The following is a 23,244-nucleotide window of genomic DNA, read 5'->3' as shown; positions in this document are numbered from 1 at the left end:
ATATATATTATATGTGTATATATTATATATAAATTATATTTATTATAAATATATTATATTTATATTTATATTTATATTACTTTATATTTCAGTCAAACTTGATTATTGGCTGTTCCCTGAATTTGAAATACCACCTCTACCACTTGAACAGCTACCCTACCTGCCTGTGATGTATTCTTTCCTCTCTTCCTGCTTTTCAGAATCTTTATCTTCCTTGGCAGTAGTCTCAGAAGCCATCCAACTCTGTGTGAAACTCCCTTTATTTCCATACATACTTCCACCATCCTAAGCTGAAAATGGATGAAAAGCAGACAAACAATTTTGGTGAAATTTGATGAGGTGGTACCTCTTTCCTCTTTGTTCTTATTACTCTCCACATTGTATGATAAGTAAATGAAATAAGGAAATAAAAAAATATTTACTAAGCACTTGTTATACATCAGTCTGAGCCTAGTTGGATGAGGCAGCAAACAAAATGCCAAACCTGAAGTCAGGAAAATCTGACAAATTTTGCTTCAGAGACAAGTTGTGGGGCCTGGGCAAGTCACTTAACCTCTTCAACTCAGTTTCCTCAACTGCAAAATGGGGTTAACAGCAGCACCACCACCTTTACTGTGCCTGGTATATAAAAGATATAAACAATTGGGGTAAAGGAGTCTTCTCATATCCATTCTTTAGAACCACATTTATTCTTTATAATTTTAAGAATTCACTTTTATTGTGGTCATTTAGAGATTATTTTCTTGGCTCTTCTCACTTCACTCTGCTTTAGTTCATATTTCTTCCCATAATTCTCTGTAATCATCATACTCATCATTTCTAGTTTAGCATACTTTCTTCTCAATGGCCTCAATGGAGTATAATCCTGAGACTGAAATCTCTGGGTCAAATGGTAGGGATAGTTTTGTTATTTTTATTAACATAATTCCAAACTGCTTTCCAGAATGGTTGTACTGATTCATAGCTTCAGAAAAAATACATAAGTATGCCTATCTTCATTCAACCCTTTCAAAATGACTATTTCAAAAATAATTTTTGCCAATTTGCAGGAGGTAAGGTGAAACCTTAGGGTTGTTTTGATTTGATTTTCTCTTATTTTTGATTTGGAACATTCGTTCATATGGTTAATAGCTTGAGATTCACATAAAGGGTAATACTATAAGCAAACTGAGAGAGTATGGAATAGTTTCTCAGATCTATAGAAACAAATTTAGCACTGAACAAATATAGAGAGCCTTACAAAATGTAAAATAGATCATTTGATTAAATAAGATTAAAGTTTTAACAAAACAAAACCAATGCACTCAAAATTATAAGTGGTGTAGTGGATCGAGTCAGGAGGACCTGAGTTCAAATGTGACCTCAGACATTTAATAATTACCTAGCTATGTGACTTTGGACATGTCACTAAACCACACTGAATTGCAAAGAAAAATTATAAGGAAAGCAGAAAACTGCTTCATCAAGAATCTCTGATAAAGGTCTCATTTCTCAAATGAAGAACTGAGTCAAACTTATAAAAATACAAGTCATTCCCCAATGTTCAAAGGATATGATTAAGTAATTTCCAGTTGAGGAAATCAAAGATATTTATAGTCATTTTAAAAAATGCTCAGGGGGTGACTAGGTGGCGCAGTGGATAAAGCACCGGCCCTGGAGTCAGGAGTACCTGGGTTCAAATCCAGTCTCAGACACTTAATAATTACCTAGCTGTGTGGCCTTGGGCAAGCCACTTAACCCCATTTGCCTTGCAAAAATCTAAAAAAAATAAAATAAAAAATAAAAAAAATGCTCAGTTTTCCCTAATAGAGTCCCTCTGAATTTTATAAATCAGATTCTTCAAAATGGGAGTGGAAAGTGCTGAAACTTCATTCCAGCAGTTGAATTATATACTATCTTTAAATATAATTCAATTCAATTCAACAAATATTTATTTAGCACATACTTTAAGAAAGTAAGAACTTACTGATTGTGGAACAGATACTTGAACAGGTAACCAAGAGGACAGCTAGGTTCCATAGTGGTTAAGAGTTGGGACTAGAGTCAGAAATGCTCATCTAAGTAAGTTCAAATCAGATATCATGTGACCCTGGACAAGTCCCAAGTCCCTTTACCTTTTTTGCCTCTCAGAGAAGAAAATGACAAACCACTTCAGTATCTTTGCTGAGAAAACCCCAAATGAAGTCACAAAGACTCAGACATGACTGAACAACAACAAAACCAAGAAAGACTGTGAGTTTTGTGAGAACAGCAGCATTCTCTCTCTGGGGTGCTGTCTCTTAAGAGACAGATGAATAACATGACCTCCAGAAGATCCTATAAAAATTCCTAAAAATTATTTGGTATTTTTTTTCCTTGATGGCAAAAGATTGCTATCTAAAGGAATGTCCATCATTTGAGAAATGACTGAATAAGTTTTGGTATATGAATGTGGAGTGCATAAAAACATAAGGAAACAGATGATTTCCAAAAGACATGGAAAGAATTTTAGGAACTGACACAGAGAGATGTGAGCAGTATCAGAAGAACAATTTAGACTATAATAACAATATCATAAAGTTGGAGCAATATGGAGGACTTATAAACTAATGAAGAATGAAATAAGTAAAATTAGTAGAAAATGTATATAATAACAATAGAGAAAAACAACTTTTATAATGTTACAAAACACAAAATATAACATAGCTATAATAATTATAAATTCAAATACATGGGACTACTTCATGGGAATCATTATTAGCATTAATTGTGACCTAGCAGTAAAGACTGCCTGTGGATTTCACATCTGGCTCCATACAAAACTTTATCAGTATTTCCTAAGCAATGGTAAACATCAAATCATATGATTGGCTCAAAGATTCATAGATTTGGATCTAGAAGACACCAGAGCAATCATTCAACCTAATCTTCTCTTTTTTCATATAAGGAAACTGAGTCACAAAAGAGAAGGAAACTACCTAAACCACACAAGTAAATGGTCAAGTTGAGATTAGACCAAGGTTCTCTCTGCACTGTACCAAGTCTAAGAAGATGAAGTCTGATAGCATTAAAGAGGTAGAGAAATATGGGGGAAACAGCACTAGACTTAGATTCAAAGCTTGATTGATATTTTACTACAGTAGCATCATGTTGGACTTTAGAAAAAAAATTTGATTTTTGGTTGTCTTTGTGTGTATGTAGCCCACCCAATAAATTTTGGAGATTTTTCAAGTTATGAAGAGAAAATTTTATTTGATTCTCATGGGAAACAGGCATCAACTCCACCATGCATATGGTAGAGTGAGGCACTGAGTACAAGCAGCAAAAGTAATATATACATTCCTAACTCAACCTCCCCACTGACCCATCCTCATTAGCTAAGAATGTAGTCTTAACAATCTAAGCACACAAGCTAATTTTTAAAGAAAAACACATAATTCAAACAAAAACATGTTTTTCCTCCTGCTGTGAGGAATGTATGGGCATCCAAACTGAATAGATATGGAGCAAAGTCAGTTTGCTCTTTACACTCTGGTCATTGTGAAATTCAGGAATTGTTTGTCAGGGAGGAGGGGCAGGAAAGATATAGCCCATACATAGCTCACCTCATTCTAATCTATAGTATTCTCCTAAAGAAATATCAGACTTTATTCCATTCATCTTAAGAAGATCTGAAGTCAATTCATGATAGCTGTGTGACTTTTATTCAAATATTTCTCCAATCTGAGTCCTGATCCTTCATTTTTAAGAAAGGGGCAATATATTCATGTAGTGTGGATATAGTAGAGGACAGGCTGAATTTGCAGTCAGAAAAACCTGGATTCATCTCCTGCCTCTGACATTTACTGGTTATTTCTCTTGCAAAGCTCCTAGAGTAGTTAAACCATTTCCTTCTCAATTCAGTTTACCTGTGAGAAAATGGAGGCACATAGAATTAAGTGACTTGCCTAGGATCACACAGGTAGGAAGAATCTGAGGCTGGATTTGGACTGGTTCTAGAGCTGGGGCTCTAATCCTGAACTACTTTCCAATTAGGATTAGACAGAAGCTACCTTTTTTTTCATGGAAGTGTTACACAGACTGTCCAGTGGGAGTCTTGGGTGTTCATCTCAAAATGCAGATTCTGGTCTCAGCTCTGTTGTCATCTGACCATGTGAACTTGGATAATTGTCAGCCTTCTTAAGTCTCAATTCTATCATTTCTAAAATGGGAATAAAAAAAATTCATTTAACTTTAAGGGTAACTATATTGCAGACACATTGAAAAGTTAAAAAAAAATTATGCTGGGGTGAGGGATGCTCGAATGCTCTCAGTATTCCTGCATTAGAGTCCTCCAATATTTCACTGTAGCATGAAGGTAGAGTTGATATCTCCAAGACTACAGAAATGAAACCCTAGTTTTGATTGGGCTTTGTTGAAGGTCTCTTTAGCTATCATCTAAGAAAGAACCCAATTAAGTTCTGAGAGGCTCGTGGGTCAGGTTGGTCAATAGGCATTAAATTTCTTTTGGACCTAAAATTTCACAAAGAATGTCAAATAATATAGGGGCAGCTAGATGTCGCAGTGGATAAAGCACTGGCCCTGGAGTCAGGAGTGCCTGAGGTCAAATCCGGTCTCAAACACTTAATAATTACCTAGCTGTGTGGCCTTGGGCAAGCCACTCAACCCCGTTTGCCTTATAAAAAAAAAAAAAACCTTAAAAAAAAAGAACGTCAACTAATAGAAGGACTGTGGAATCTTCACTGAAAAAAAAAATGAAGTATGTGCTAAGTAAATATTTGTTGAATTGAATTGAGTTATATTTAAAGAGAGTATATACACATCACTGGTGGATAGGTATGTCTGTGACATACTTTTAAATGTTTAACAACTGACTCTTTTGGGGGGAAGTATACATGACACACTTTTCCATTTAAAATGTATTATTAGGAGTAGCTAGGTGGTGCAGTGGATAAAGCACCGGTCCTGGAATCAGGAGTACCTGGGTTCAAATCCGGTCTCAGACACTTAATAATTACCTAGCTGTGTGGCCTTAGGCAAGCCACTTAACCCCATTGCCTTGCAGAAACCTAAAAAAAAAAATCTCAAAAGGAAATCAACCCCACTGCATCTTCGGAAATGGGATGCCGGTAAAAGAAGGTAGGTGAGGCAGGGGAGGGATTCTACTTTGAACCCTCAGATTCAAAAATCCATTCAGAGGCATTAAAAAGAAAACCTTGTTAAAGGAGCAGCTTCAACACAGAGTGGATGGAGCAGTAAGCTTGGAGTCAGGCAGGAAGATTTGAGTTCAAATGGCCCCTGGCATGACAACCTGGAAGGAAAAAAGGGATGAAAAGGGGGGCACTAGAGATCATGAGACAGAAAGACAAACAAGATGGCCTCCACAAGACCCCTTACTGCCTAAGAAAATCTAGGATTCCATAGGGAATATTATAAGAAATGACAAGCAGGATGAATTCAGACTCACCTGCTCTGATGCAAAGTGTAGGGAGTAGAACCAGTAGAATACTGTATACAGTAACAGCAATATTGCATGAGGAAGAACTGTGATTGAGTCATTCTCATCAATACAATAATCTAAGACAATCCCAAAGGACTCATGATGCAGCCCACTAATAATTTTGTCCCTTGTTCTCAATGATGACCATGACATCAGGGAGGTGAGGCCATGAGAAGTACATGAATTGGATGGGGAGGGGTGCTGTGCTAAGTCACCAGCCTCAATTTCTTTCACCCAGTCTCACTTCAGAGTCATCTGGGTCCAGTAGTCAGATGTGAATCAGGACTATTGATTTTTGCCAGATGGCCCTGGATATGAGGCAATCTGGGTTAAGTGACTTGCCCAAGTAACAGGCCACACTGCTGGTAAGTGGCAAGCATTTAAGGTTAGTTCAAACTCTCAATTCTTCTGATTCTAAGGTCAGTGTTCTCTGTCCACTGCACCATCTAGCTGCCTTCTGAAGCATGCCAACCTCCATCAAAAGAATTGATATTATTTGAATACAGACTGAAGCATACTGTTTTCACTTTTCATTTTTTATTCATTTCTTGAACAAAATGACTAATATGGAAACATTTTACATGATTGCACATGTATATTATCAGTATGAGGATTTTCAAAATTGCTCAATCTACAATAAAAAAGGAGAGGCTGAGCTCCAAGACAATGACACTTTATATTTGAGATTCTATTTTTTTTATTGTTTTTGCAAGGCAATGGGGTTAAGTGACACACCCAAGGTCACACAGCTAAATAATTATTAATTATTTGAGACTGAATTTGTACTCAGGTCCTCCTGACTCCAGGCCCAATGCTCTATCGGCTGCACCACCTAGCTACCCTGGCAATGGCGCTTTATTAAAGGGTTTACAACCCTCTCTTTTTTTTTTTTCTAGAGATGCTAAGGAAGACGTCTTTATTCTCCGCAATGATGGAATAGTAATACACTGTCTATAGGAAGTGGGTAAGATGGAGTTAGGAAAATGTGAGTAGTACCTACTAAGGTTCTCTGGATTACAACTGGGCTGGTTTTCTATACTGCCCACCAAATCAGGCCTGTGGTTCCAGAAGTCAGAACTGTAATATACTTTTTCCACTTTCAGTACAGTGACATCTTAGGCACAGTCTCTTAAGGTTATCAGTTCATTTCCAAAGCTAATCAGAATTCTAACTCTGGATGCGATTTATTTCAGTCACTATTAGTGGGATTTTGGGGAGAATAGTTTACCTGTTTCTACTTAGTTGTTTACAAGTTAGTAAAGAGTAGGTGTGATGTCAATTAGAAATAAGAATTTAAAAAAACTATGGATGTAGGAAACTATGATCCTTCCTGGTCAATCAGAAATAAAAAGTTTGGTTAACTGTGAAAGTAGGCACCTTTCTCCCTCTGCCCCAAGACAAATCTAGGCAATCTTTGTAGAGGGACAGAATGTGAAGACCTGGCTTCTACTTCTGGTTCTGCCACACACTCATCTTAAGCAAGTCAAAACTTCTCTGGACCTCATTTTCCCTATCTATAAAATGAGAGAGTTGGACTAGGTGACCACTAAGGTCTCTTTAAGCTATAATGATCTAGAATATCAATGAAGTTTGGTCCTTTCTCAACCAATTAGAAACTAAACCTCTAGAAAGTTTAGAGGAATAGAAAGACTCTTGAGTTATCCCATTAGTGATAATGACTGAGATTAGGAAGGAACAATGGGGGAGGGATCCTTTTTTTTCTTTTGCTGGCAACAGAGTGAGCAGTTAGGGATATATTGAGTATTGCCTCTTCTCCCAGAACCTCTCCCTTAGTGAATATACTTGCTAATCCTTCCTGTGAAAGGAGAAGTTATTGAGATCCCCTGTGGCAAAATCTTTTCTTACTCAAAGATGCTAAAGATCTTCCCTCTCCTAGTCTTCTCCAGTGTCAGGGGTTGGAGAAGGAGGTGACCCCCACATTGCCCCGGGTGGGGTTACCCCTACTTTCTAGAGACTCTACACCAGGGGTTTTAGGGGAATGGCAGCACTGTTGGGGCGGGCAGCAAGAATGTAGATGACATTCTCCTTCAGGAGGGTGGGCCAATCCACAGACCTGGGTTCCTCCTTTTCAGCTGTCCGCACAACTTTCTCTGGGCTCTTGGCACCGCTGTTGCTGGCTGGGCTTCTTTCTGATATGGGTCCCACATGGCTGATACTAACATTGCAAGATGGTGTCTCCAAGGGTCGTTTTCGGAAGCAAATGTGTTGGGCACGATGACATTCAGTCTCACTTGCTATAACCCCCAATGCCTTGGGCTAGGAAGACTGTCCGAGCTCGTTCCCGCTCCTTAATCGTGAGTAGCCTTAATAGAGAGTACTGTGGGCGAAGTTTCTGCAGTCATTGGAGGGACTCATGGGGCAAGAAGTCAGGCCACTCAACACGGACCGGTGCTCAGGGTCAAGGGCAGCAAACTGTTGAGCTGCCCTCTCTTCCTGCTCCTTCCTTAGTGCCCTTTCATGTTCCTCCTCGCCTTGCTGCCTGATGATGGTAGCGCAGGAACTCCTCTCGAGTCAAGGAGCAATCAGGAATAATTTTGCACTGTTGGAAGTTTTGCATGAGGCTGCACATCTCTTCTTCTGCGAGAAGCAGGTTGAGGTTGTTACAATAGTAACAACTCCAGCCTGTTTCAGTGTGTGCCGTCTCGGTCACTTCCATGGTGTTGTCTGCTTGTAGCTAGCCCATTCGGCGCAAGCAACCATCATGAAAAACCCTGGTGCGGATTCTGCATGGGAAGACTCTCGGCAGTCCAGACCTCACATATCTCACACATCTCATCATTAACAACAGGTTCTCTGTGTTCCAAACTAATGGCAAGCGGCTTGTCATCTTGCAGCTCCCGAACGGGTCGGATAAAGGCAGGTGGTGTAAAGCGGCTGGCACGGTCAAACTGCTCAGGTTCTACCCCACGGCCATCCCTTAGCCGTTCCCAGGCTGCTTTGTTGACACTATTCTCTTGCGGTGGGACAGCAGCCACCGTGTCAGGTTCCTCCTCCTCTTGTACCTCCTGAACACGGTGTTCTACAGTGCCCCTTCGAGATCCAGTCGATTCACCTGTGCCCCAGAGAGAAGGCCTATCCCGGAGCCCACCCTTGAAAGCTGGCACAGCCAGGCTCACTTGTGGAACCTGCTCCCACTGTCTGCCGTTTGGACATCAACGCTCCCATGATTCTGAAATAGCTCGATTTTCTTGGCCACACTAGGTTTGTATGTGCAGGAATACTCTGTTTGTCCAGGGATGCAACATTAGTTTATAGTCAGCATCTGGAGAACACAGACACCAAAGTTGTTCTCAAGTGGTATCTAAGTTCCCAGGGAATAGATCATGTAGTCAAAGGCTGGGGCCACTCAAAAGCATCAAGGATTAGCTAGCCATAAAGCACCGCGACCTCGGCTCCGGCTCCGGCTCCGGACTTAGGACGCGGCCCCCGCCCTGCCCGTGCCGCCCGCGGGGCTCCGGAGCGGGGGTCCTCCCCTCGGCTCCCCCGGCCGGAGAGCCCCCGCCCGCTCCGCCGCCCGCGCCGCGGCTGGGCTCGGCTCGCGGGGCCGTGGCGGGCGCCCCGGCTGCGGCCCCCCTCGGAACCCCCTCTTAATGAAGTAGAACTCAGATCTTCCTCACAATCTAGGATTCCCCCTTCCTCCAGGTCTTAGATTTATAGTACTTTTTACCCAAACAATATAGGCGGAGTAGACCAAAAATACAGATTCTTATTAGTAGTATTTTTTATCTTTTGGAATTATCTCTAGCCATAGTTTAAGAATGTATCTTCTACCTACAGCATCATAGGTCTATGATCTCCTAATTATTTTATGGTATGATCTTTAATGAAAGCCTTGTTTATTTATATTGTATTATGGATTATGATGTAAGGTATTGTTCTAAGTCTAATTTCTACCAAACTATTTTTCAGTTTTCCCATTAGTTTTTAGCAAATAGGAAGTTCTTTCCTATTTTTTTTGTCAATTGACTTTGATTTGATTCAGATTGTTTTTTGATTCTTCCTTGTCTAATCTGTTCCACTGATCTACCTTATTTTTTAAGCACCAGTTGGCTTTGATGGTTAATTTTATTTAGTTTGAGGTCTGTAAGTGCTGCTCCTCATTAATCCCTATATATTTTTTTTATTTTTAAGGGGTTTTTTTTTGCCCGGCAAATGGGGTTAAGTGGCTTGCCCAAGGCCTACCACAGCTAGGTAATTATCAAGTGTCTGAGACCAGATTTGAGCCCAGGTACTCCTGACTCCAGGGCCAGTGCCTTATCCACTTCACCACCTAGCCACCCCCCTATATCTTTTTATTATTTCCTTTTATGGTCTAGAGCTTTTCTTTCTCCAAATGGATGTTATTTTTAAAAGTTCTATAAAATATCCACTTAATTTGATTGTTATATCTCATTCCATATCTACTACAGTCCATCAGTTCTCTGTCAAGATTTGAAGGGTGGCTAGGTTGGGGCAGTGGATAGAACACCAACCCTGGAGTCAGGAGTACCTGGATTCAAATATGACCTCAGATATTTGATAATTACCTAGCTGTGTGGCCTTGGGCAAACCACTTAACCCTACTTTGTTTTTGCCTTGCAAAAAAAAAAAGATTTTGAAAACATGGTTCATCATCAGTCTTGAGTATGGTTAGTTATCATATTTAAAACGTTCTCAATCATGCAAAAGGGTAAAAATATCATTTGTACAAAAATAGTCATAGCAGCCCTGCTTGTGGTAGCAAAGAATTGGAAATCAAGTGAATGTCCATCAACTGGGGAATGACTGAACAAATTGTGGTATTTGTATTTTATGGAATACTGTTGTTCTACTAGAAACCAAGAGGGATGAGATTTCAGAGAAGCCTGGAAAGACTTGCATGAACTGATGGTGAGCAAGCTGAGCAGAACTAGAACATTGTACACCCTAACAACATGGGGGTGATGATCAACCTGAATGGACTTGCCCATTCTATCAATGAAATAATCAAGGACAATTTTAGAGTACCTGCAATGGAGAATACCATCTATATCCAGAGAAAGAATTATAGAGTTTAAACAAAGACCAAAGTCTATTACCTTCAATTTAAAAAAAAGGGGGGGGGTCTTATGCACTACATAATTTTGCTATTTCCAATATTTTATTTTCTCAAGGAGATGATTTCTCTCCCAACACATTCAGTTTCGATCAATGGATAGCATGGAAACAAGGTAAAGATTACCAGACTGCCTTCTGTGGGGGGACAGAGGGAGGAAAGAATGGGGGAAAAATTGAAAAATTCAAAACCTTACAGAAAATGATAGGTAGAAACTACTGTTGTATATAACTGAAAAAAAAATTGATAAAAGAAAAAAATAGTTTAAAATAAAAAAAAAAAGAAAGCTATCAGGTCTCAGTCCAGAACTTAAAAATACTACCTTTAAATAAGTAAATCACTAAAGGTCAAAAAAAAGTCAAATCTTTTAAAGCTCTTTTTCTTTCAATGCTTGAGTCATTTTATAAATTGTTTTGGCTCTGCACATGCCACTCTTTATCAGTTCATATAAGTCTCTCCATCCCTTTATTCCTTATAGAAAAATAATATTCCATTATATTCGTATACTATATTCAGCCTCTCCCCCAATTGTTGTCTACCCACTTTGCTTTTAGTTCTTTTGTACAGCAAAAAAATGCCCCTTGATATTTTTGTAGATTCCAGTCCTATCTCTGCCTCTAATCCCTTTAGAGATAATCCTATAGTTTCTATCACTGAGTCAAGTGGTAAATACAGTTTGGTAACTTTTGAAATGAGTATCAAATAATGTTCTAGAATGATCAGACGAACTCATAGTTTCACCATTAGATCATTAGTGTGCCTTCTTATGCCTTCAATTGTCATTTTCCTTTTGTGCCACTTTTACCAGCCTGAAAGGTGAGGAAGAACGAATTAGATCTAATTTGTATTTCTTGCTATTAAATTGGAGCACATTTTTGTGGTTGATAACTTTTCATTTCTTTTGAAAACAAGTTGTTCAAATACCTGGATTATCTTTTTACTGAGGAATGGCTCTTGTCCTTACATACAATTTCCTATCTTGAATATAATTAGCTGGGAAATTTACTGTCAAGATGCCAATTCAGTTTCAATTTACAAAACAACAAAAGGATTATTACTTCCAAAGGTATAATCACAAATATATTTACTTACCTCAAACGCATGATGAACTCTATGCTTGGACCTCATGTTTTGGGGATGGAAAACAGAGTAGGTTCAAGTTTAGCTTGGTAGTTTCGCTTTTTACTGCAATGCTTGTGTGCAAAACTTTCCTTTTTATGGAAGCAAAATTGTCCTTTTTTGTTTTACTCTTCAGTCAACAACTTTTTCCCCCTATACATATTGAAAAAGCTTCTCTTCACCTTCATATGACCTTTCAATTTATGTATCTTATTATCTCTTGTTACCGCACATGATTTGAATACTAATCTAATCCACGGTCCTTAACCATTTTTGTATCATGGAATCCTTGGAATATTTTTAAATGTATTGTAAAAAAAACATAAGCTTACAAAAGATATATTTAAATAATTGTATATACATTTTTTTAAAACAAGCTCAAGGACCCTAAATTAATCCCTAAGGAATCTAATTTCTGTCAAACTGCTTTCCAATTTTCCCAGTTTTTGTCAGATCACAAGTGGTTGTAAGATCACCAGTAGTTGGTGTCCTTGAATTTAATCATACTATGCTACTCCATTTATTCTGGGTTTTAAGTATCAAATCTGTATCATTAATCTTAAGTTTTAAACAATATCAAATAGTTCTGATTATTGATTTGCAATTCAAGATGTGTTAAGAATCTCTTTCTCATTTTATCATTTACTTTTGAGATTCTTGTTTCTTTCATTGAATCTTGCTTGGAAGTCAAAGCTGAGAGTACCAAGAAGTCTACACTGGTTGCTTTCACCAATGAATAAACCTGTAGATTAATCTAAGTAATATTGTCATTTTTGTTGACAACCATGAATCATTAATTTCTCCATTTGTCTTTGTCTGCAGTGTTAAATGTATGGCAGGAATTCTTCAAAGATAGGCTCCCAGGTAGTTTAGTTATTTTGAATAGAATCTATTTTTCTCTCTGTTGGGTTTTAATAGTATATAAAGGCTAATAATTTTAGTGGGTTTGTTTTCTATCCTGACAATTTATTGGTTATTAATGATTACTCTGTAAAACTTTACATGCTTCTCTGTATTCATTATATGTGTGTGATTTCTTACAACACAGTAACTAACATTAAATCATTAAGGGAACAGAATCTATTCTACCCTGATATGCCAATTATAGGATGGCATGCCCTCCATGAGACTATTGAGATGCCTAAGAGTCCATACCAGTTTAGTTATTAATAGATTTTATTAGTTAATGGAGAGAGTTTACTAAAAGAAGTCCCAGTTCTTGGCAGGATAGAATTCCCACACGCCTCCTCAGGTCAAGTATTATATAGAATCAGAACAGAGTGCCAGTATTATATAGAATCAGAACAAACAGAGTACCAAGGATGGCCCAGGGTCATGTGCAAGCTTTCAAAGGTATAATTATTGCTTATTTTCCTGATAAGATTTACTCAAGATAGTTTATATTCTCTGTGGAATCAAGGTCACATTCCAAGACTCTGGCTACCATCATACATCATTACATTCATATAACAATTTATTTGGTAATTCTCCAATTGATGATTATTTGTTTTTGTTATTTATTGTTACTATTGTGGTGATATGGAGATTTTCCCTTTACTCACTGACTTTCTTGGGGTATAGACCCAATAGTCACTTTCTTGGTATAATTACAAATTGCTTTCTGAAGCAACTCATACCCTCACAATTTTATTTTTAACTTTGGCCAGTCATAACTTTAGAAATTTTTTTCTTGCCAATCTGGGCTCCAGACACTCAGTGGTCTCCAACTCATAAAATCTGTTCTCATACCTTTCGCTGGCAAATTGTTGTTAAAGGTACACTTAACACCAGAAGTTTATTCATGCTAGACGTTGTGATAATAAAAAACATTCTTAAGTCACTCAACAGTTAGCAAAAGGAAGCTACTTTGTCCTTACTAAAGGAAGACTATGCAATTGAGAACAGTCAGTGTATGGTCAGCATGGCAGGATATGGTGACTTGCAGTCTTCAGAAATATATCAAGTTGGAGAAGTCCCCACTCCAAGTGAGTAGGCTTATTTTTGCCCTTCGGTGACCAGGAAATTACATCCAGAAAGGCAAGGGCCAACCCAGTCTAAGGGAGAGCTTTTATGCTTTTTAAGAAAAATCAATTCCTATTTTGGAAAATTTTGGAATCCTAGTCCTAGTACAATTAATGAGATTAACAATAAAAAGAACATGAGCATCAATAATCCCCTAACTTCAAGTTTTCCTTAAGTCATGAAACAGTGAAGACATTTGAACTATACAAAGAGATGAAAGGTACTCAAAATAAAACACACAATTTCCTTTCTTGCAAATTTTTTATTATATGAATTAACAAAATGTATTTTTTTTTGCCCAGTATTCTCCAAAACAAGAAGTACTATAAGAGGGGCCAGGGTCACTGGACAAATTCAGTTACAGCAGGATGATGAATAAATGAATTGTTAAGAGATCAGTAAATAAAATGTGTCAATTTATAAGGGATAAGCAAGATATAAACCTGGTGAGATCCTGAGACAATTTAGTGACTCATCAGGACTTAGAACACAAACTTAACTCACAACTTCCTTCATCTAATCCTTCTTAGATTATATTCCTCATAGAGATCAATTATTGAAATAACTGTACCTGACTGCAAAACAGGCTAAATCCCATCAGTGGAGTTTATTGCTACTTTCCTCTCATTTTCATTGGTTAATAATGTGATGGAGCAGAGGCATTGGGTGTACAATCATTTCTTTTCCCAGGGAAGTCAGAGACTCCACAGCATGGCAACAGCTTTGCAGATGCCCACATCATGATAGTTGAAATAGCAGAGTCCTGCAAAGGTCATGGCTGAGAGCATCAAGAGACTTGCATGGGCTCCTTTCACCAACTTGTCACCATGAACATAGTCAGTAATAACCTGTCCAAGACCCCTGAAGAGAAAGAGAACATTCTACCATAGTACAAGCTAAAAATGATAAAGTAAAATTAAGAGGGCATTTACATACTGACTTTGCTATTAACAACAATTAACCAAGTTTCAAATGCAGTATTTTATCATCTTCCTCAACTCTCACCACTAGATTAATCTTTTCCATCTCTTCAGGGACTTTTGAACATGGTTATTTTTATAATTAGATGGCACTACTGTTAGAATGCTTTGAGAAAAAGTTTAAAAAAACCCGATTTGTGCTAACAGGGTCCATAACAACTAAGGAAGAAGGAAACAAGTTCTAAATGAAACCAGATTGATATCTACAATCTCAGGATTGTAATTTCCCAGATAGACTTATATTGGAGAAAACGTCATAATAGCTGCCAATCTACTTGGATCAGCTAGCGTATGAAACAAAAAAAGTTCAAGAGGGACCATGTGGAAATCAGACAATCATTAAAATAACTCAGATCTATGGGAAGAATGCCATGCCTGGAGTGTGTATCCTTTAGGTAAGGGCTAAAAGAAGACTTGTTCTCCACTACTCTATCCTCTTTGGAGTAAAATATGATAAACAGGAGTCAGATTTCTTCATAGAACCATGGAGGCAGATATTAATTGGAGCATTTGAACAGAAACATCATTTCTGATAATTGTTCCATATTCTCTTCCTATTATTGGTTGATAATTTGAAAATAGTAAAGTTAAGTAAATCCAATAATTTTGAATTTATGACAATTCAGACAGCATTTGATTGGTTATGTGTCATTTATTTAGAAATGTTTGTATTGCAAAAAAAAAAACTAAAAAAAGTTTATAGAGAGGGCAGCTAGGTGGTACAGTGGATAGAGCACCAGCCCTGGAGTCAGGAGTACCTGAGTTCAAATTCGGCCTCAGACACTTAATAATTGCTAGCTGTGTGGCCTTGGGCAAGCCACTTAACCCCATTTGCCTTGCAAAAAAAAAAAACCCTAAAAAAAAGTTTATAGAAATGGTTGTATTAGGAGTAAACCAGAATGTAAATGAAAATATTTTAGCAACAAATTAATCAACATAACATTTACTAAGGGCCTACTCTTTGGAAAATACTAGCCTTTATTTATATATTCTTTCCATATATATATATATATATATATATAGAGAGAGAGAGAGAGAGAGAGAGATAGACATAGATATAGATAGATATAGATATAGATATAGATAGATGTAGATATATATATAGATATATGTATATGTATATATGTATATATCACTTAACATTTTGAGAAGAAAATCAAGAAAAACTGTTTTATCCTGAACAAATGATCACTGAAAAGTTGTAAGGTATATCAGAGAGATAGCAATCTCTCAGGCAGCAGGCAGAACAATCTGAGTTTAAGTTCTACCTCTTGCACATGTTGACTTAATGTTGGCAGATGACTCAAACTTCTCAGTGACCCAGACCATTCTCTGAAACTCTCAATTACAAAGTGGGTACAGATCTGCTCAAGTAGTAGGAGTTGCAGCATCCAGGCAATTCCTACACCAGTGAAATCACAGAAATAGTCCAAAAAAAGAAAAAAGAAAACAAACCCTGCCTCTTCCTATTTTTTACACTCTTATTTTGAGAAGCGGTTAGGCCATTAGTAGAGGCTTTACTAAGTGGAAGAAATTTCTTACCAAAATTTTAGTACATTGGTAGCTATTAGGGCTTTTTCTCCAAAATAAATCTCTCTGGGAAATTACAATGTTAAATTAAAGGAGTTATTTAACTTCAGATTCCTCATTTACTAAATAAAAGAATGGAATAAATTATTGGAATCAAAATTATGAGCTTTTACTATATTCTAAAATTTCAGTCAATAGTAGGAAACTAAATCCGTTGACACAATAGTATTTCTAACTATTTCAGTTAACATACTCCTTCGTGAGCCACAGGAAATGCAGACTATTTAATCAATAACATTTACTAAAGACCTCTTTTGTGTGCAAAATACTGAAGCAGGTTAGATTCTCACTGTATAGGAAAGTTATATAAAACATATAAATGTAGCTATAATACATGAACAAAGAAAATACAAAGAAAATACAAAGAAAATGTTAAAGATGTCAAGGCAAAACCAAAACATTGCTAACTGGGAAGGTCAAGGAAGTTTTCGCGAAAGAAATGGCAACAGGCAGAGAAAGGTATATAAGGTATAGGGAGTAATATAAAGAAAGATATGAAGGCAAGACATAGCCAGAGAACAGTGAGCGATCCAATATGGCTGGGGCATAAACAGAAAAAAGCAGGGTGGCACTATACTATATTTGTATTCCTGGCTAAGAAATCTAAACTTTATTCAGCAACAGAGAATCGATAAAAAGTTCAGAGCAGAGGAATGCTGTGACCAAAAGACTTCAGTGTAAAAGAATTCTATATCTAAAGATTCTCAATCCCAACATTATGAACTGCTTAGTCAACCATTTACAACCAGTTAATACAGGGAAGAAAAAATAAATGAACAATTTATTAAACAATTAAACAATACTCACTTCTCCCATTTCTACTACTTATTTTTTAAATTTAATCTTCCAACTTTTTATCCCTCTACCCAAACTAGAACTATAAAATTGTTGATTCTCTTAGTAAATCTCCAAACTAGGAAAGATAATAGCAGCATTAACTAGGAAGTAGAAGTGTCTGATAAAAGGAGGAAGGAGAGCTCACTCTTCCCCAGGAATAAAGGGTTTTTAAGCCCCAAACCTGAAATAAAAAACAAATACTCCAGTTTTCAATCATTTGTAAACTATTTTCTTCTGAGATGTAGAGAATTTCTCTCTGAAACATAGCTTTATAACTGATGCTTTAGTGGGCATTTTTCAGGAAGATAATGAACTGCTAACAAAAGAAATTTTAGCTCCCTTCTCATTAGGTTTGCCATTTATTAGCTTTGTCACTATTTTATAGGAAAAGAAGAAATATCTGTTAAGCACTTCAAAAGCACCCATTGACAAATGTTACATTCATTGCAATTTATTTCTATCCAATAATTAAAGCAAATTCCAATTCTTTGATGGCTATATTCTAATTAATCTATCTATTTCAAAGAATGCAGTTGCATTTCTTTAAATGTTTTATAGCTGACTTCATATTAATTTAAATGAGTCTTCCCCTGATTGGCATAACTATAATTTTTTCAAGTAAAATAAAAACTGACAAATATAGTACACTCAAAACATTTTGTATATATTTTCTCAGTTGAGCCCGACTGAGATTATTATTCTGATTTTATAGAAAAGTATGCAAAGACTCAAAGAAGTCAGATAATTTTGCCAAGGTGAAATAGTTAGTCCAAGTTAGAAATGGGATTTAAGTTTTCTTGACTACAAGGCCATCATTCTCAAAATTCAGGCAGGGAACATGAAACCTGAAAGCAGAAGGAAGTGAGAAGTAAAGTTTCCAATGACAAAGGAAGGAAGTGGTAGAGCTACCCCTTTTCTACAACTGACTTAGCCTCTGAATTTCTCCCCATTTTGTCATCAAAGGAACAATTCTACCACCTATATTTTAAGGGAGAGAGAGAGAGGAAAAAAAGGGAAGGTAAGTATACAAATGGGGAATTGCCCAAGTCTAGCTTTTGTAATTCCACTTTACTGGAATAGTTGAATCATTTCAAAGAGGGGGAAATCAGTCTACCCTCCAACTGAAACTCACTAGGTTCAGAGTATCCATAGTAGTACAGAAGGAATATGGTGCTTACCAATGACTATGAAGAGAGAGAACTGCAGCCAGTGAGTAATCCATCACAGAGCTCGGGCATAGATAGGCAGCTGGGATCAGACCCAGAAGCAAGACACTGACGGCTCTCTCACTAGTCCAATGCAGAGATGCAGCCTTAGAGTTAGCTACAAAAAGAACAAAACCATGTGACAAGAGGGAGTTTAGGACACATTCTCAATCAGAATATGTGTTAACATAAGTAATGTTTTGTTCTTTATTCTCAAAGACCATGACATCAGGGAGGTGATACCATGATAAGCACATGAATTGGATTTGAGTGAGGGGTAACTGTGCTAAGTCACCAATCTTACTTTCTCCTCCAGAGTCTTCTGGGTCCAATGACCAGATATGAATCGGGACTGGAGATGATTCTGGATGTGAGATAATCAGGGTTAAGTGACCTGCCCAGGGTCCCACAGCTTGTTAGTGTCAAGTGTTTGAGGCTGGATTCAAACTTTCATCCTCCTGACTCCAAAGTCAGTCCTCTATTCACTGTGCCTCCTAGGTGCCCATTAACATGAGTAGTCAATTTATGAAGCTAAAAAAAGAGCATGAGAAGAATGGGGATTTAGAAACAAATAACAGAAATTGGAGGTTGCTCTTTCATTTCTCACAGAACAAAATTCCCACATTTGGGGAACAGAACATTCTATGTATTTGCAAGGTTCACTGGAGAATCAATCAACTGTTGACCTTGTAAATAGGGGTGAATATTTGGCAAGCTTATTTTAAACATAGCTTTTTCTTTTCTATTGATATGAAATTTCTGCAGCCCAGAAAAGAAACCACCTGTATTATTCACACTTTCTGGACAAAGACCATTAAGAATTTATTTTTCAAAATCAACAAGCTGGGGACAGCTGAGTGGTGCAGTGGGTGGAGTACTGGCCCTGGAGGCAGAAGAACCTGAGTTCAAATCTAGTCTCAGACATTTAAAATAATTACCTAGCTGTGTGACCTTGGGCAAGTCACTTAAACCCATTACCTTTCAAAAAAGAACCCCAAAAGACTCAAAATCAACAAGCCCAAAGAAATTAAGGAAAGTCTACAAATCACTTGCAGCCTCTGTCATCTGCTTTATATTCTATTACTGATGAATAATTTTAAAACAACTAAAAATAATTTTGGCTATACTCAAGTATTTTTTTGAGAGGCACCATAACTAATCAGGTTTCATCTAGACTCAAATCAGAACTAAACTTCAATTTGGAGATTTTTTTAATACAGTAATTTACAAAGGACAGTTCTTAAAAACAAGTAAATGTTGCCCCTATTTTACATTTAGGAAACTGGATTCAAGGTTAAGTGACTTGCCAAAGTCATTGGAAAAGTATAATATACTAGGAACCAACTAAGGATTAGAGGAACTAAATGATTTGCTTAGTTTTAGTTATACAGTAAAGTGGTGAGTCAGGACTCAAACTCAGGATGCTTTACTCAAAATCAAACATCTTTTCTATGATACTACATCTATTCTCTCCTTCAGTAATTTCACAGAGGCTTAAAGCAATCCAGATTTAATTAATCACAATAATCTGGGGGGGCCTAGGTCCTGGAGTCAGGAGTACCTGAGTTCAAATCTGGCCTCAGACACTTAATAATTACCTAGCTATGTAGCCTTGGGCAAGTCGCTCAACCCCTTTGCCTTGCAAAAACTAAATCATCATCATCATCATCATCATCATCATCATCATCATCATCATCATCTAAGAGCAGGGACGGCTAGGTGGTATAGTGGATAAAGCACCTGCCCTGGAGTCAGGAGTACCTGGGTTCAAATCTGGTCTCAAATACTTAATAATTACCTAGCTGTGTGGCCTTGGGCAAGCCACTTAACCCTGTTTGCCTTGCAAAAACCTAAAAAAAATTAATAATAATAATCTAAGAGCAAGAAGCCTAAAAAGGTGGTAGAATAGAAGCAGCCCTGGATTTGAAAGAAAAAGATCTGAACTGAGTCCTGGCTCTGGCACTTAGTACTTGTGTGCACTTAGGCAAGTTCCACCCTCCCCTTCAGTGACATTAATAAAATGAGGTGGGTGGACAAAAGTTCCTTTCAGTTCTAAATCTATAATCTGAAACCTGAACTTTAAAGCTAATGATTTCTTCTCTGTCGATTAACTTTCCCTTATTCTGTATATAACTTGTTTGTACATAGTTGTATGCTGTGAGCACCTTTAAGAGCAGGAAGTGTATTTTGGGTATCCCAAGCATTTAGTAGTGTTTGGCCCACTTATTAATGTTTGCCAAGTGGCTGACTTGAACTTCTGGGGAAAAAAAGGAGACATTAAATCTTTCCAGATGTGGAGATGATAACATGAAAAAAGGCTCAATTCTCAATGCTGACTATGTAAAATGAGAATTTTTAAGTTGCTAGAAAATGCCAAGTGATTTTAATGTCAACTTAAATATACACAGTGCATCTAAAAGTTTTAAATTATCTGCTGTTTTGATTATTCTCACCGTTTTAATCTCTCTGTATTACCTAAATATTAAAGGATGACTCCTCTCCAAACAATGTGTCTGAAAAAAAGAAAGCCTGAGGCCTTGACACTTAATTTTTCTCTTTTTGCAAGGGAACGGGGTTAAGTGGCTTGCCCAAGGCCACACAGCTAGGTCATTATTAGTGTCTGAGGTCGCCTTTGAACCCAGGTCCTCCTGACTCCTGGGCCGGGGCTCTCTCCCAGCCGCCCCAGACATCTGCCAATGCTGACACGGGGTCCGCGGGCCGGGGTCTACCCCGGGCTGCACGGGCTGTTACTGGCCCAGTCTCCTCTGGCTGGGCGCCTGGCCCGGCACGGCGGGGGGCCCCCCGGGGCAGGACGTACAGCGGCGGCTGGCGGACAGGTGGATGGGCCGTCCTCCGGGCGCGGGTCGGTCCGGCGCTGCGGGCACGAAGGCGGGTCTGAGCACGCGGGCGCCCAGGAGCAGAGCTGGGGAGAGAGGCAGACGGTCAGTGCGGGGCAGCCGGGGCAGCCGGGGCAGCCGGGGCAGCCGAGGCCCCCGAGGCGCGGGGCAGGCCGAGGCCCCCGAGGCGCGGGGCAGCCGAGGCCCCCGAGCCGGCGGCTACGGGCCCGCCGCGCCGGGGCCTTCCTCGGGTCCTGGGCCCAGTGCCGCGGAGGACCCCTGGCGTGCTGACCCCTCCCCCCTCCGCCGGAGAGCCGAAGGTCGGGTCCCCTCACCTCGGCCCCCCCGGGCGCCGCTGAGAAGGTTCAGGCGCCCGAGAGCCGCGGCCGCCGCCAACGCCATGTCTGCCCGAGGCGCTCAAGGTCACTCGGTGACCCGGAGGCGCTTAAGACCACTTCCCCCGCCGAGCTTCCGGAAGCTGGCGTGAACCGGAACCAGGAGAACCGGAACCCAGGAGAACCGGGACGTGGGAGTCGGGAAGGAGAAGCCGGGGGGACCGGAAGCCGTCATCGCCATACTCTAGTCGTCCAGAAAGGGGCTCCCGGCGGACATGGCGGACTTGGCCGAGACCGACGAGGCCGAGCTGCAGCGCCTGGTGGCGGCAGAGCAGCAGAAGGCGCAGTTCACCGCACAGGTGCCGGGATTGGGCCTGGGGGGAGACAGGAGGACCCCGGCGGGGGGGGTGCGCGGGCGCTGCCGCGGCCCAGGCCCAGAGACTTGGGGGTCCCTGCAGGCGATGTAGAGGTGCCCAGAACGATCATGCCGGAAATAGAGGAGTTTAATTTAGAGTCTACTTTAGAGATTTTAAGAGAAAGCAAAGAGGCCTCCGCTTCGGGGGATCTTATAAAGAAGGGCTCGCCCAGCCGCCTGGCCTCGGGGGGAGGGCAGAGATCGGCCGTGGTCGCGGCCCACTCCGGACGGTGATACGTTTAGAGGGGCATTAACGTGGGCAGCATCTGCCGTTGGTGAAGGTTTGGGAATGATGGGAATACGCTGAATAGGTCTGGACTCAGCATCAATTTTAGAACTGGAAATGACCGAGTAGTGAGTGGCAAAGCTTGGAATCAAAACCAAGGCTCCCAAGATGCTCTATTTACGTCACATTTCCAATAGGTAATTTCCCTCAGTTACAAAAGGAAACAAGATTTTAAATATTCTTGAAGCAGCGTGCTAGATTGGAATAAGGGATATGAGACCATTTTCAGGCACAGGGGTGCAGCGCTTTGTGAGCAAGGCAGAATTGAAGTAGTTCAAAGGAACTGCGACATGAGGGAGTTTAGAGTAAGCACCCCATGTGATCACATGAATTATTTGCACCTGACCCAGCGTTGAGCATTCTGATCTCCATATTTATGGTCTGATCAGCCATAGTTGGACACACTGTAATTTGTCTCATAGTAATGTCACTTTGGTCTTCTTCGAAAACAAAGTACAAGAACCAACCAGCAAGGATCAGGACAAGAGAGGTAGCTATATAAATAAATGCATGCATGAGTCTGAGACATTTTGAAGGAATGATGGGATGGATATATAAAGTTATCAAAGATGGCAAGTTCAATCTGGTAAATGAAGGCAAATGATAGGAAAAGGGAAAACCACAAAAGTGAAAAAAGTACTCTGTGCCCCTATATCTCTCTATGATGACTGTCTTCCTCTTCAGGTACACCACTTCATGGATTTGTGCTGGGATAAATGTGTTGACAAACCAGGAAGCCGTCTAGATTCTAGAACTGAAAATTGCCTTGCAAGTTGTGTGGACCGGTTCATCGATACCACTCTTACCATCACTAGCCGATTTGCTCAGATCGTACAGAAAGGGAGCCAGTAGGCTAATCCTTTCCCCTACTCTGAAGTGGAGAAGTGAATAGAAGAACAAAAGATCTGCACCTGGACAGTTTATCCTGGACAGTTTATACCTGGCAGAAGTCTTTGTGAAAGGGTGAAGAAACTATGACCAGGTTGGCTGTGGCCAAACCTGTAGTATTTAAAAAATAATAACAAGAAATGTTCAAAAAGTGGA

General features: G+C 39.3%; 2 protein-coding genes and 1 pseudogene across 2 annotated transcripts; 1 reads left to right on the top strand and 2 right to left on the bottom strand.

Moving 5' to 3' along the window:
• Positions 1-7,399: 7,399 nt before the first annotated feature.
• On the bottom strand, positions 7,400-8,738 carry LOC141488398 (PHD finger protein 24 pseudogene; annotated as a pseudogene).
• A 5,201-nt stretch (positions 8,739-13,939) lies between these two features.
• Positions 13,940-21,603, bottom strand: SDHD (succinate dehydrogenase complex subunit D). The gene is made up of 4 exons (XM_074216681.1): positions 21,500-21,603; positions 21,146-21,250; positions 18,301-18,445; positions 13,940-14,576 (listed from the first exon to the last, which is right to left on the bottom strand). The coding sequence occupies exons 1-4, from the start codon at positions 21,564-21,566 to the stop codon at positions 14,411-14,413; spliced, it is 483 nt and encodes a 160-aa protein (XP_074072782.1). The 5' UTR covers positions 21,567-21,603; the 3' UTR covers positions 13,940-14,410.
• On the top strand, positions 21,395-23,239 carry TIMM8B (translocase of inner mitochondrial membrane 8 homolog B). The gene is made up of 2 exons (XM_074216682.1): positions 21,395-21,858; positions 22,885-23,239. Exons 1-2 carry the CDS (start codon positions 21,775-21,777, stop codon positions 23,050-23,052), a joined length of 252 nt encoding a protein of 83 aa, XP_074072783.1. The 5' UTR covers positions 21,395-21,774; the 3' UTR covers positions 23,053-23,239.
• The last annotated feature ends 5 nt before the right edge of the window (positions 23,240-23,244 follow it).

Source organism: Macrotis lagotis, chromosome 1 (assembly GCF_037893015.1).
Source record: "Macrotis lagotis isolate mMagLag1 chromosome 1, bilby.v1.9.chrom.fasta, whole genome shotgun sequence".
Classification (NCBI taxonomy): domain Eukaryota; kingdom Metazoa; phylum Chordata; class Mammalia; order Peramelemorphia; family Peramelidae; genus Macrotis; species Macrotis lagotis.
This window is presented reverse-complemented; position numbering and strand designations above follow the sequence as displayed.

What these genes read in the sequence shown, in the direction of transcription:
- SDHD (XM_074216681.1), bottom strand. Translation starts at nt 21,566, where the DNA reads ATGGCGTTGGCGGCGGCCGCGGCTCTCGGGCGCCTGAACCTTCTCAGC. An exon ending in CGGCGCCCGGGGGGGCCGAG is followed by an intron (nt 21,251 to 21,499) that starts GTGAGGGGACCC and finishes CTCTCTCCCCAG; the next exon opens with CTCTGCTCCTGGGCGCCCGC. An exon ending in CCTGTCCGCCAGCCGCCGCT is followed by an intron (nt 18,446 to 21,145) that starts GTACGTCCTGCC and finishes TTCTTTTTGTAG; the next exon opens with CTAACTCTAAGGCTGCATCT.
- TIMM8B (XM_074216682.1), top strand. Translation starts at nt 21,775, where the DNA reads ATGGCGGACTTGGCCGAGACCGACGAGGCCGAGCTGCAGCGCCTGGTG. An exon ending in AGGCGCAGTTCACCGCACAG is followed by an intron (nt 21,859 to 22,884) that starts GTGCCGGGATTG and finishes CTTCCTCTTCAG; the next exon opens with GTACACCACTTCATGGATTT.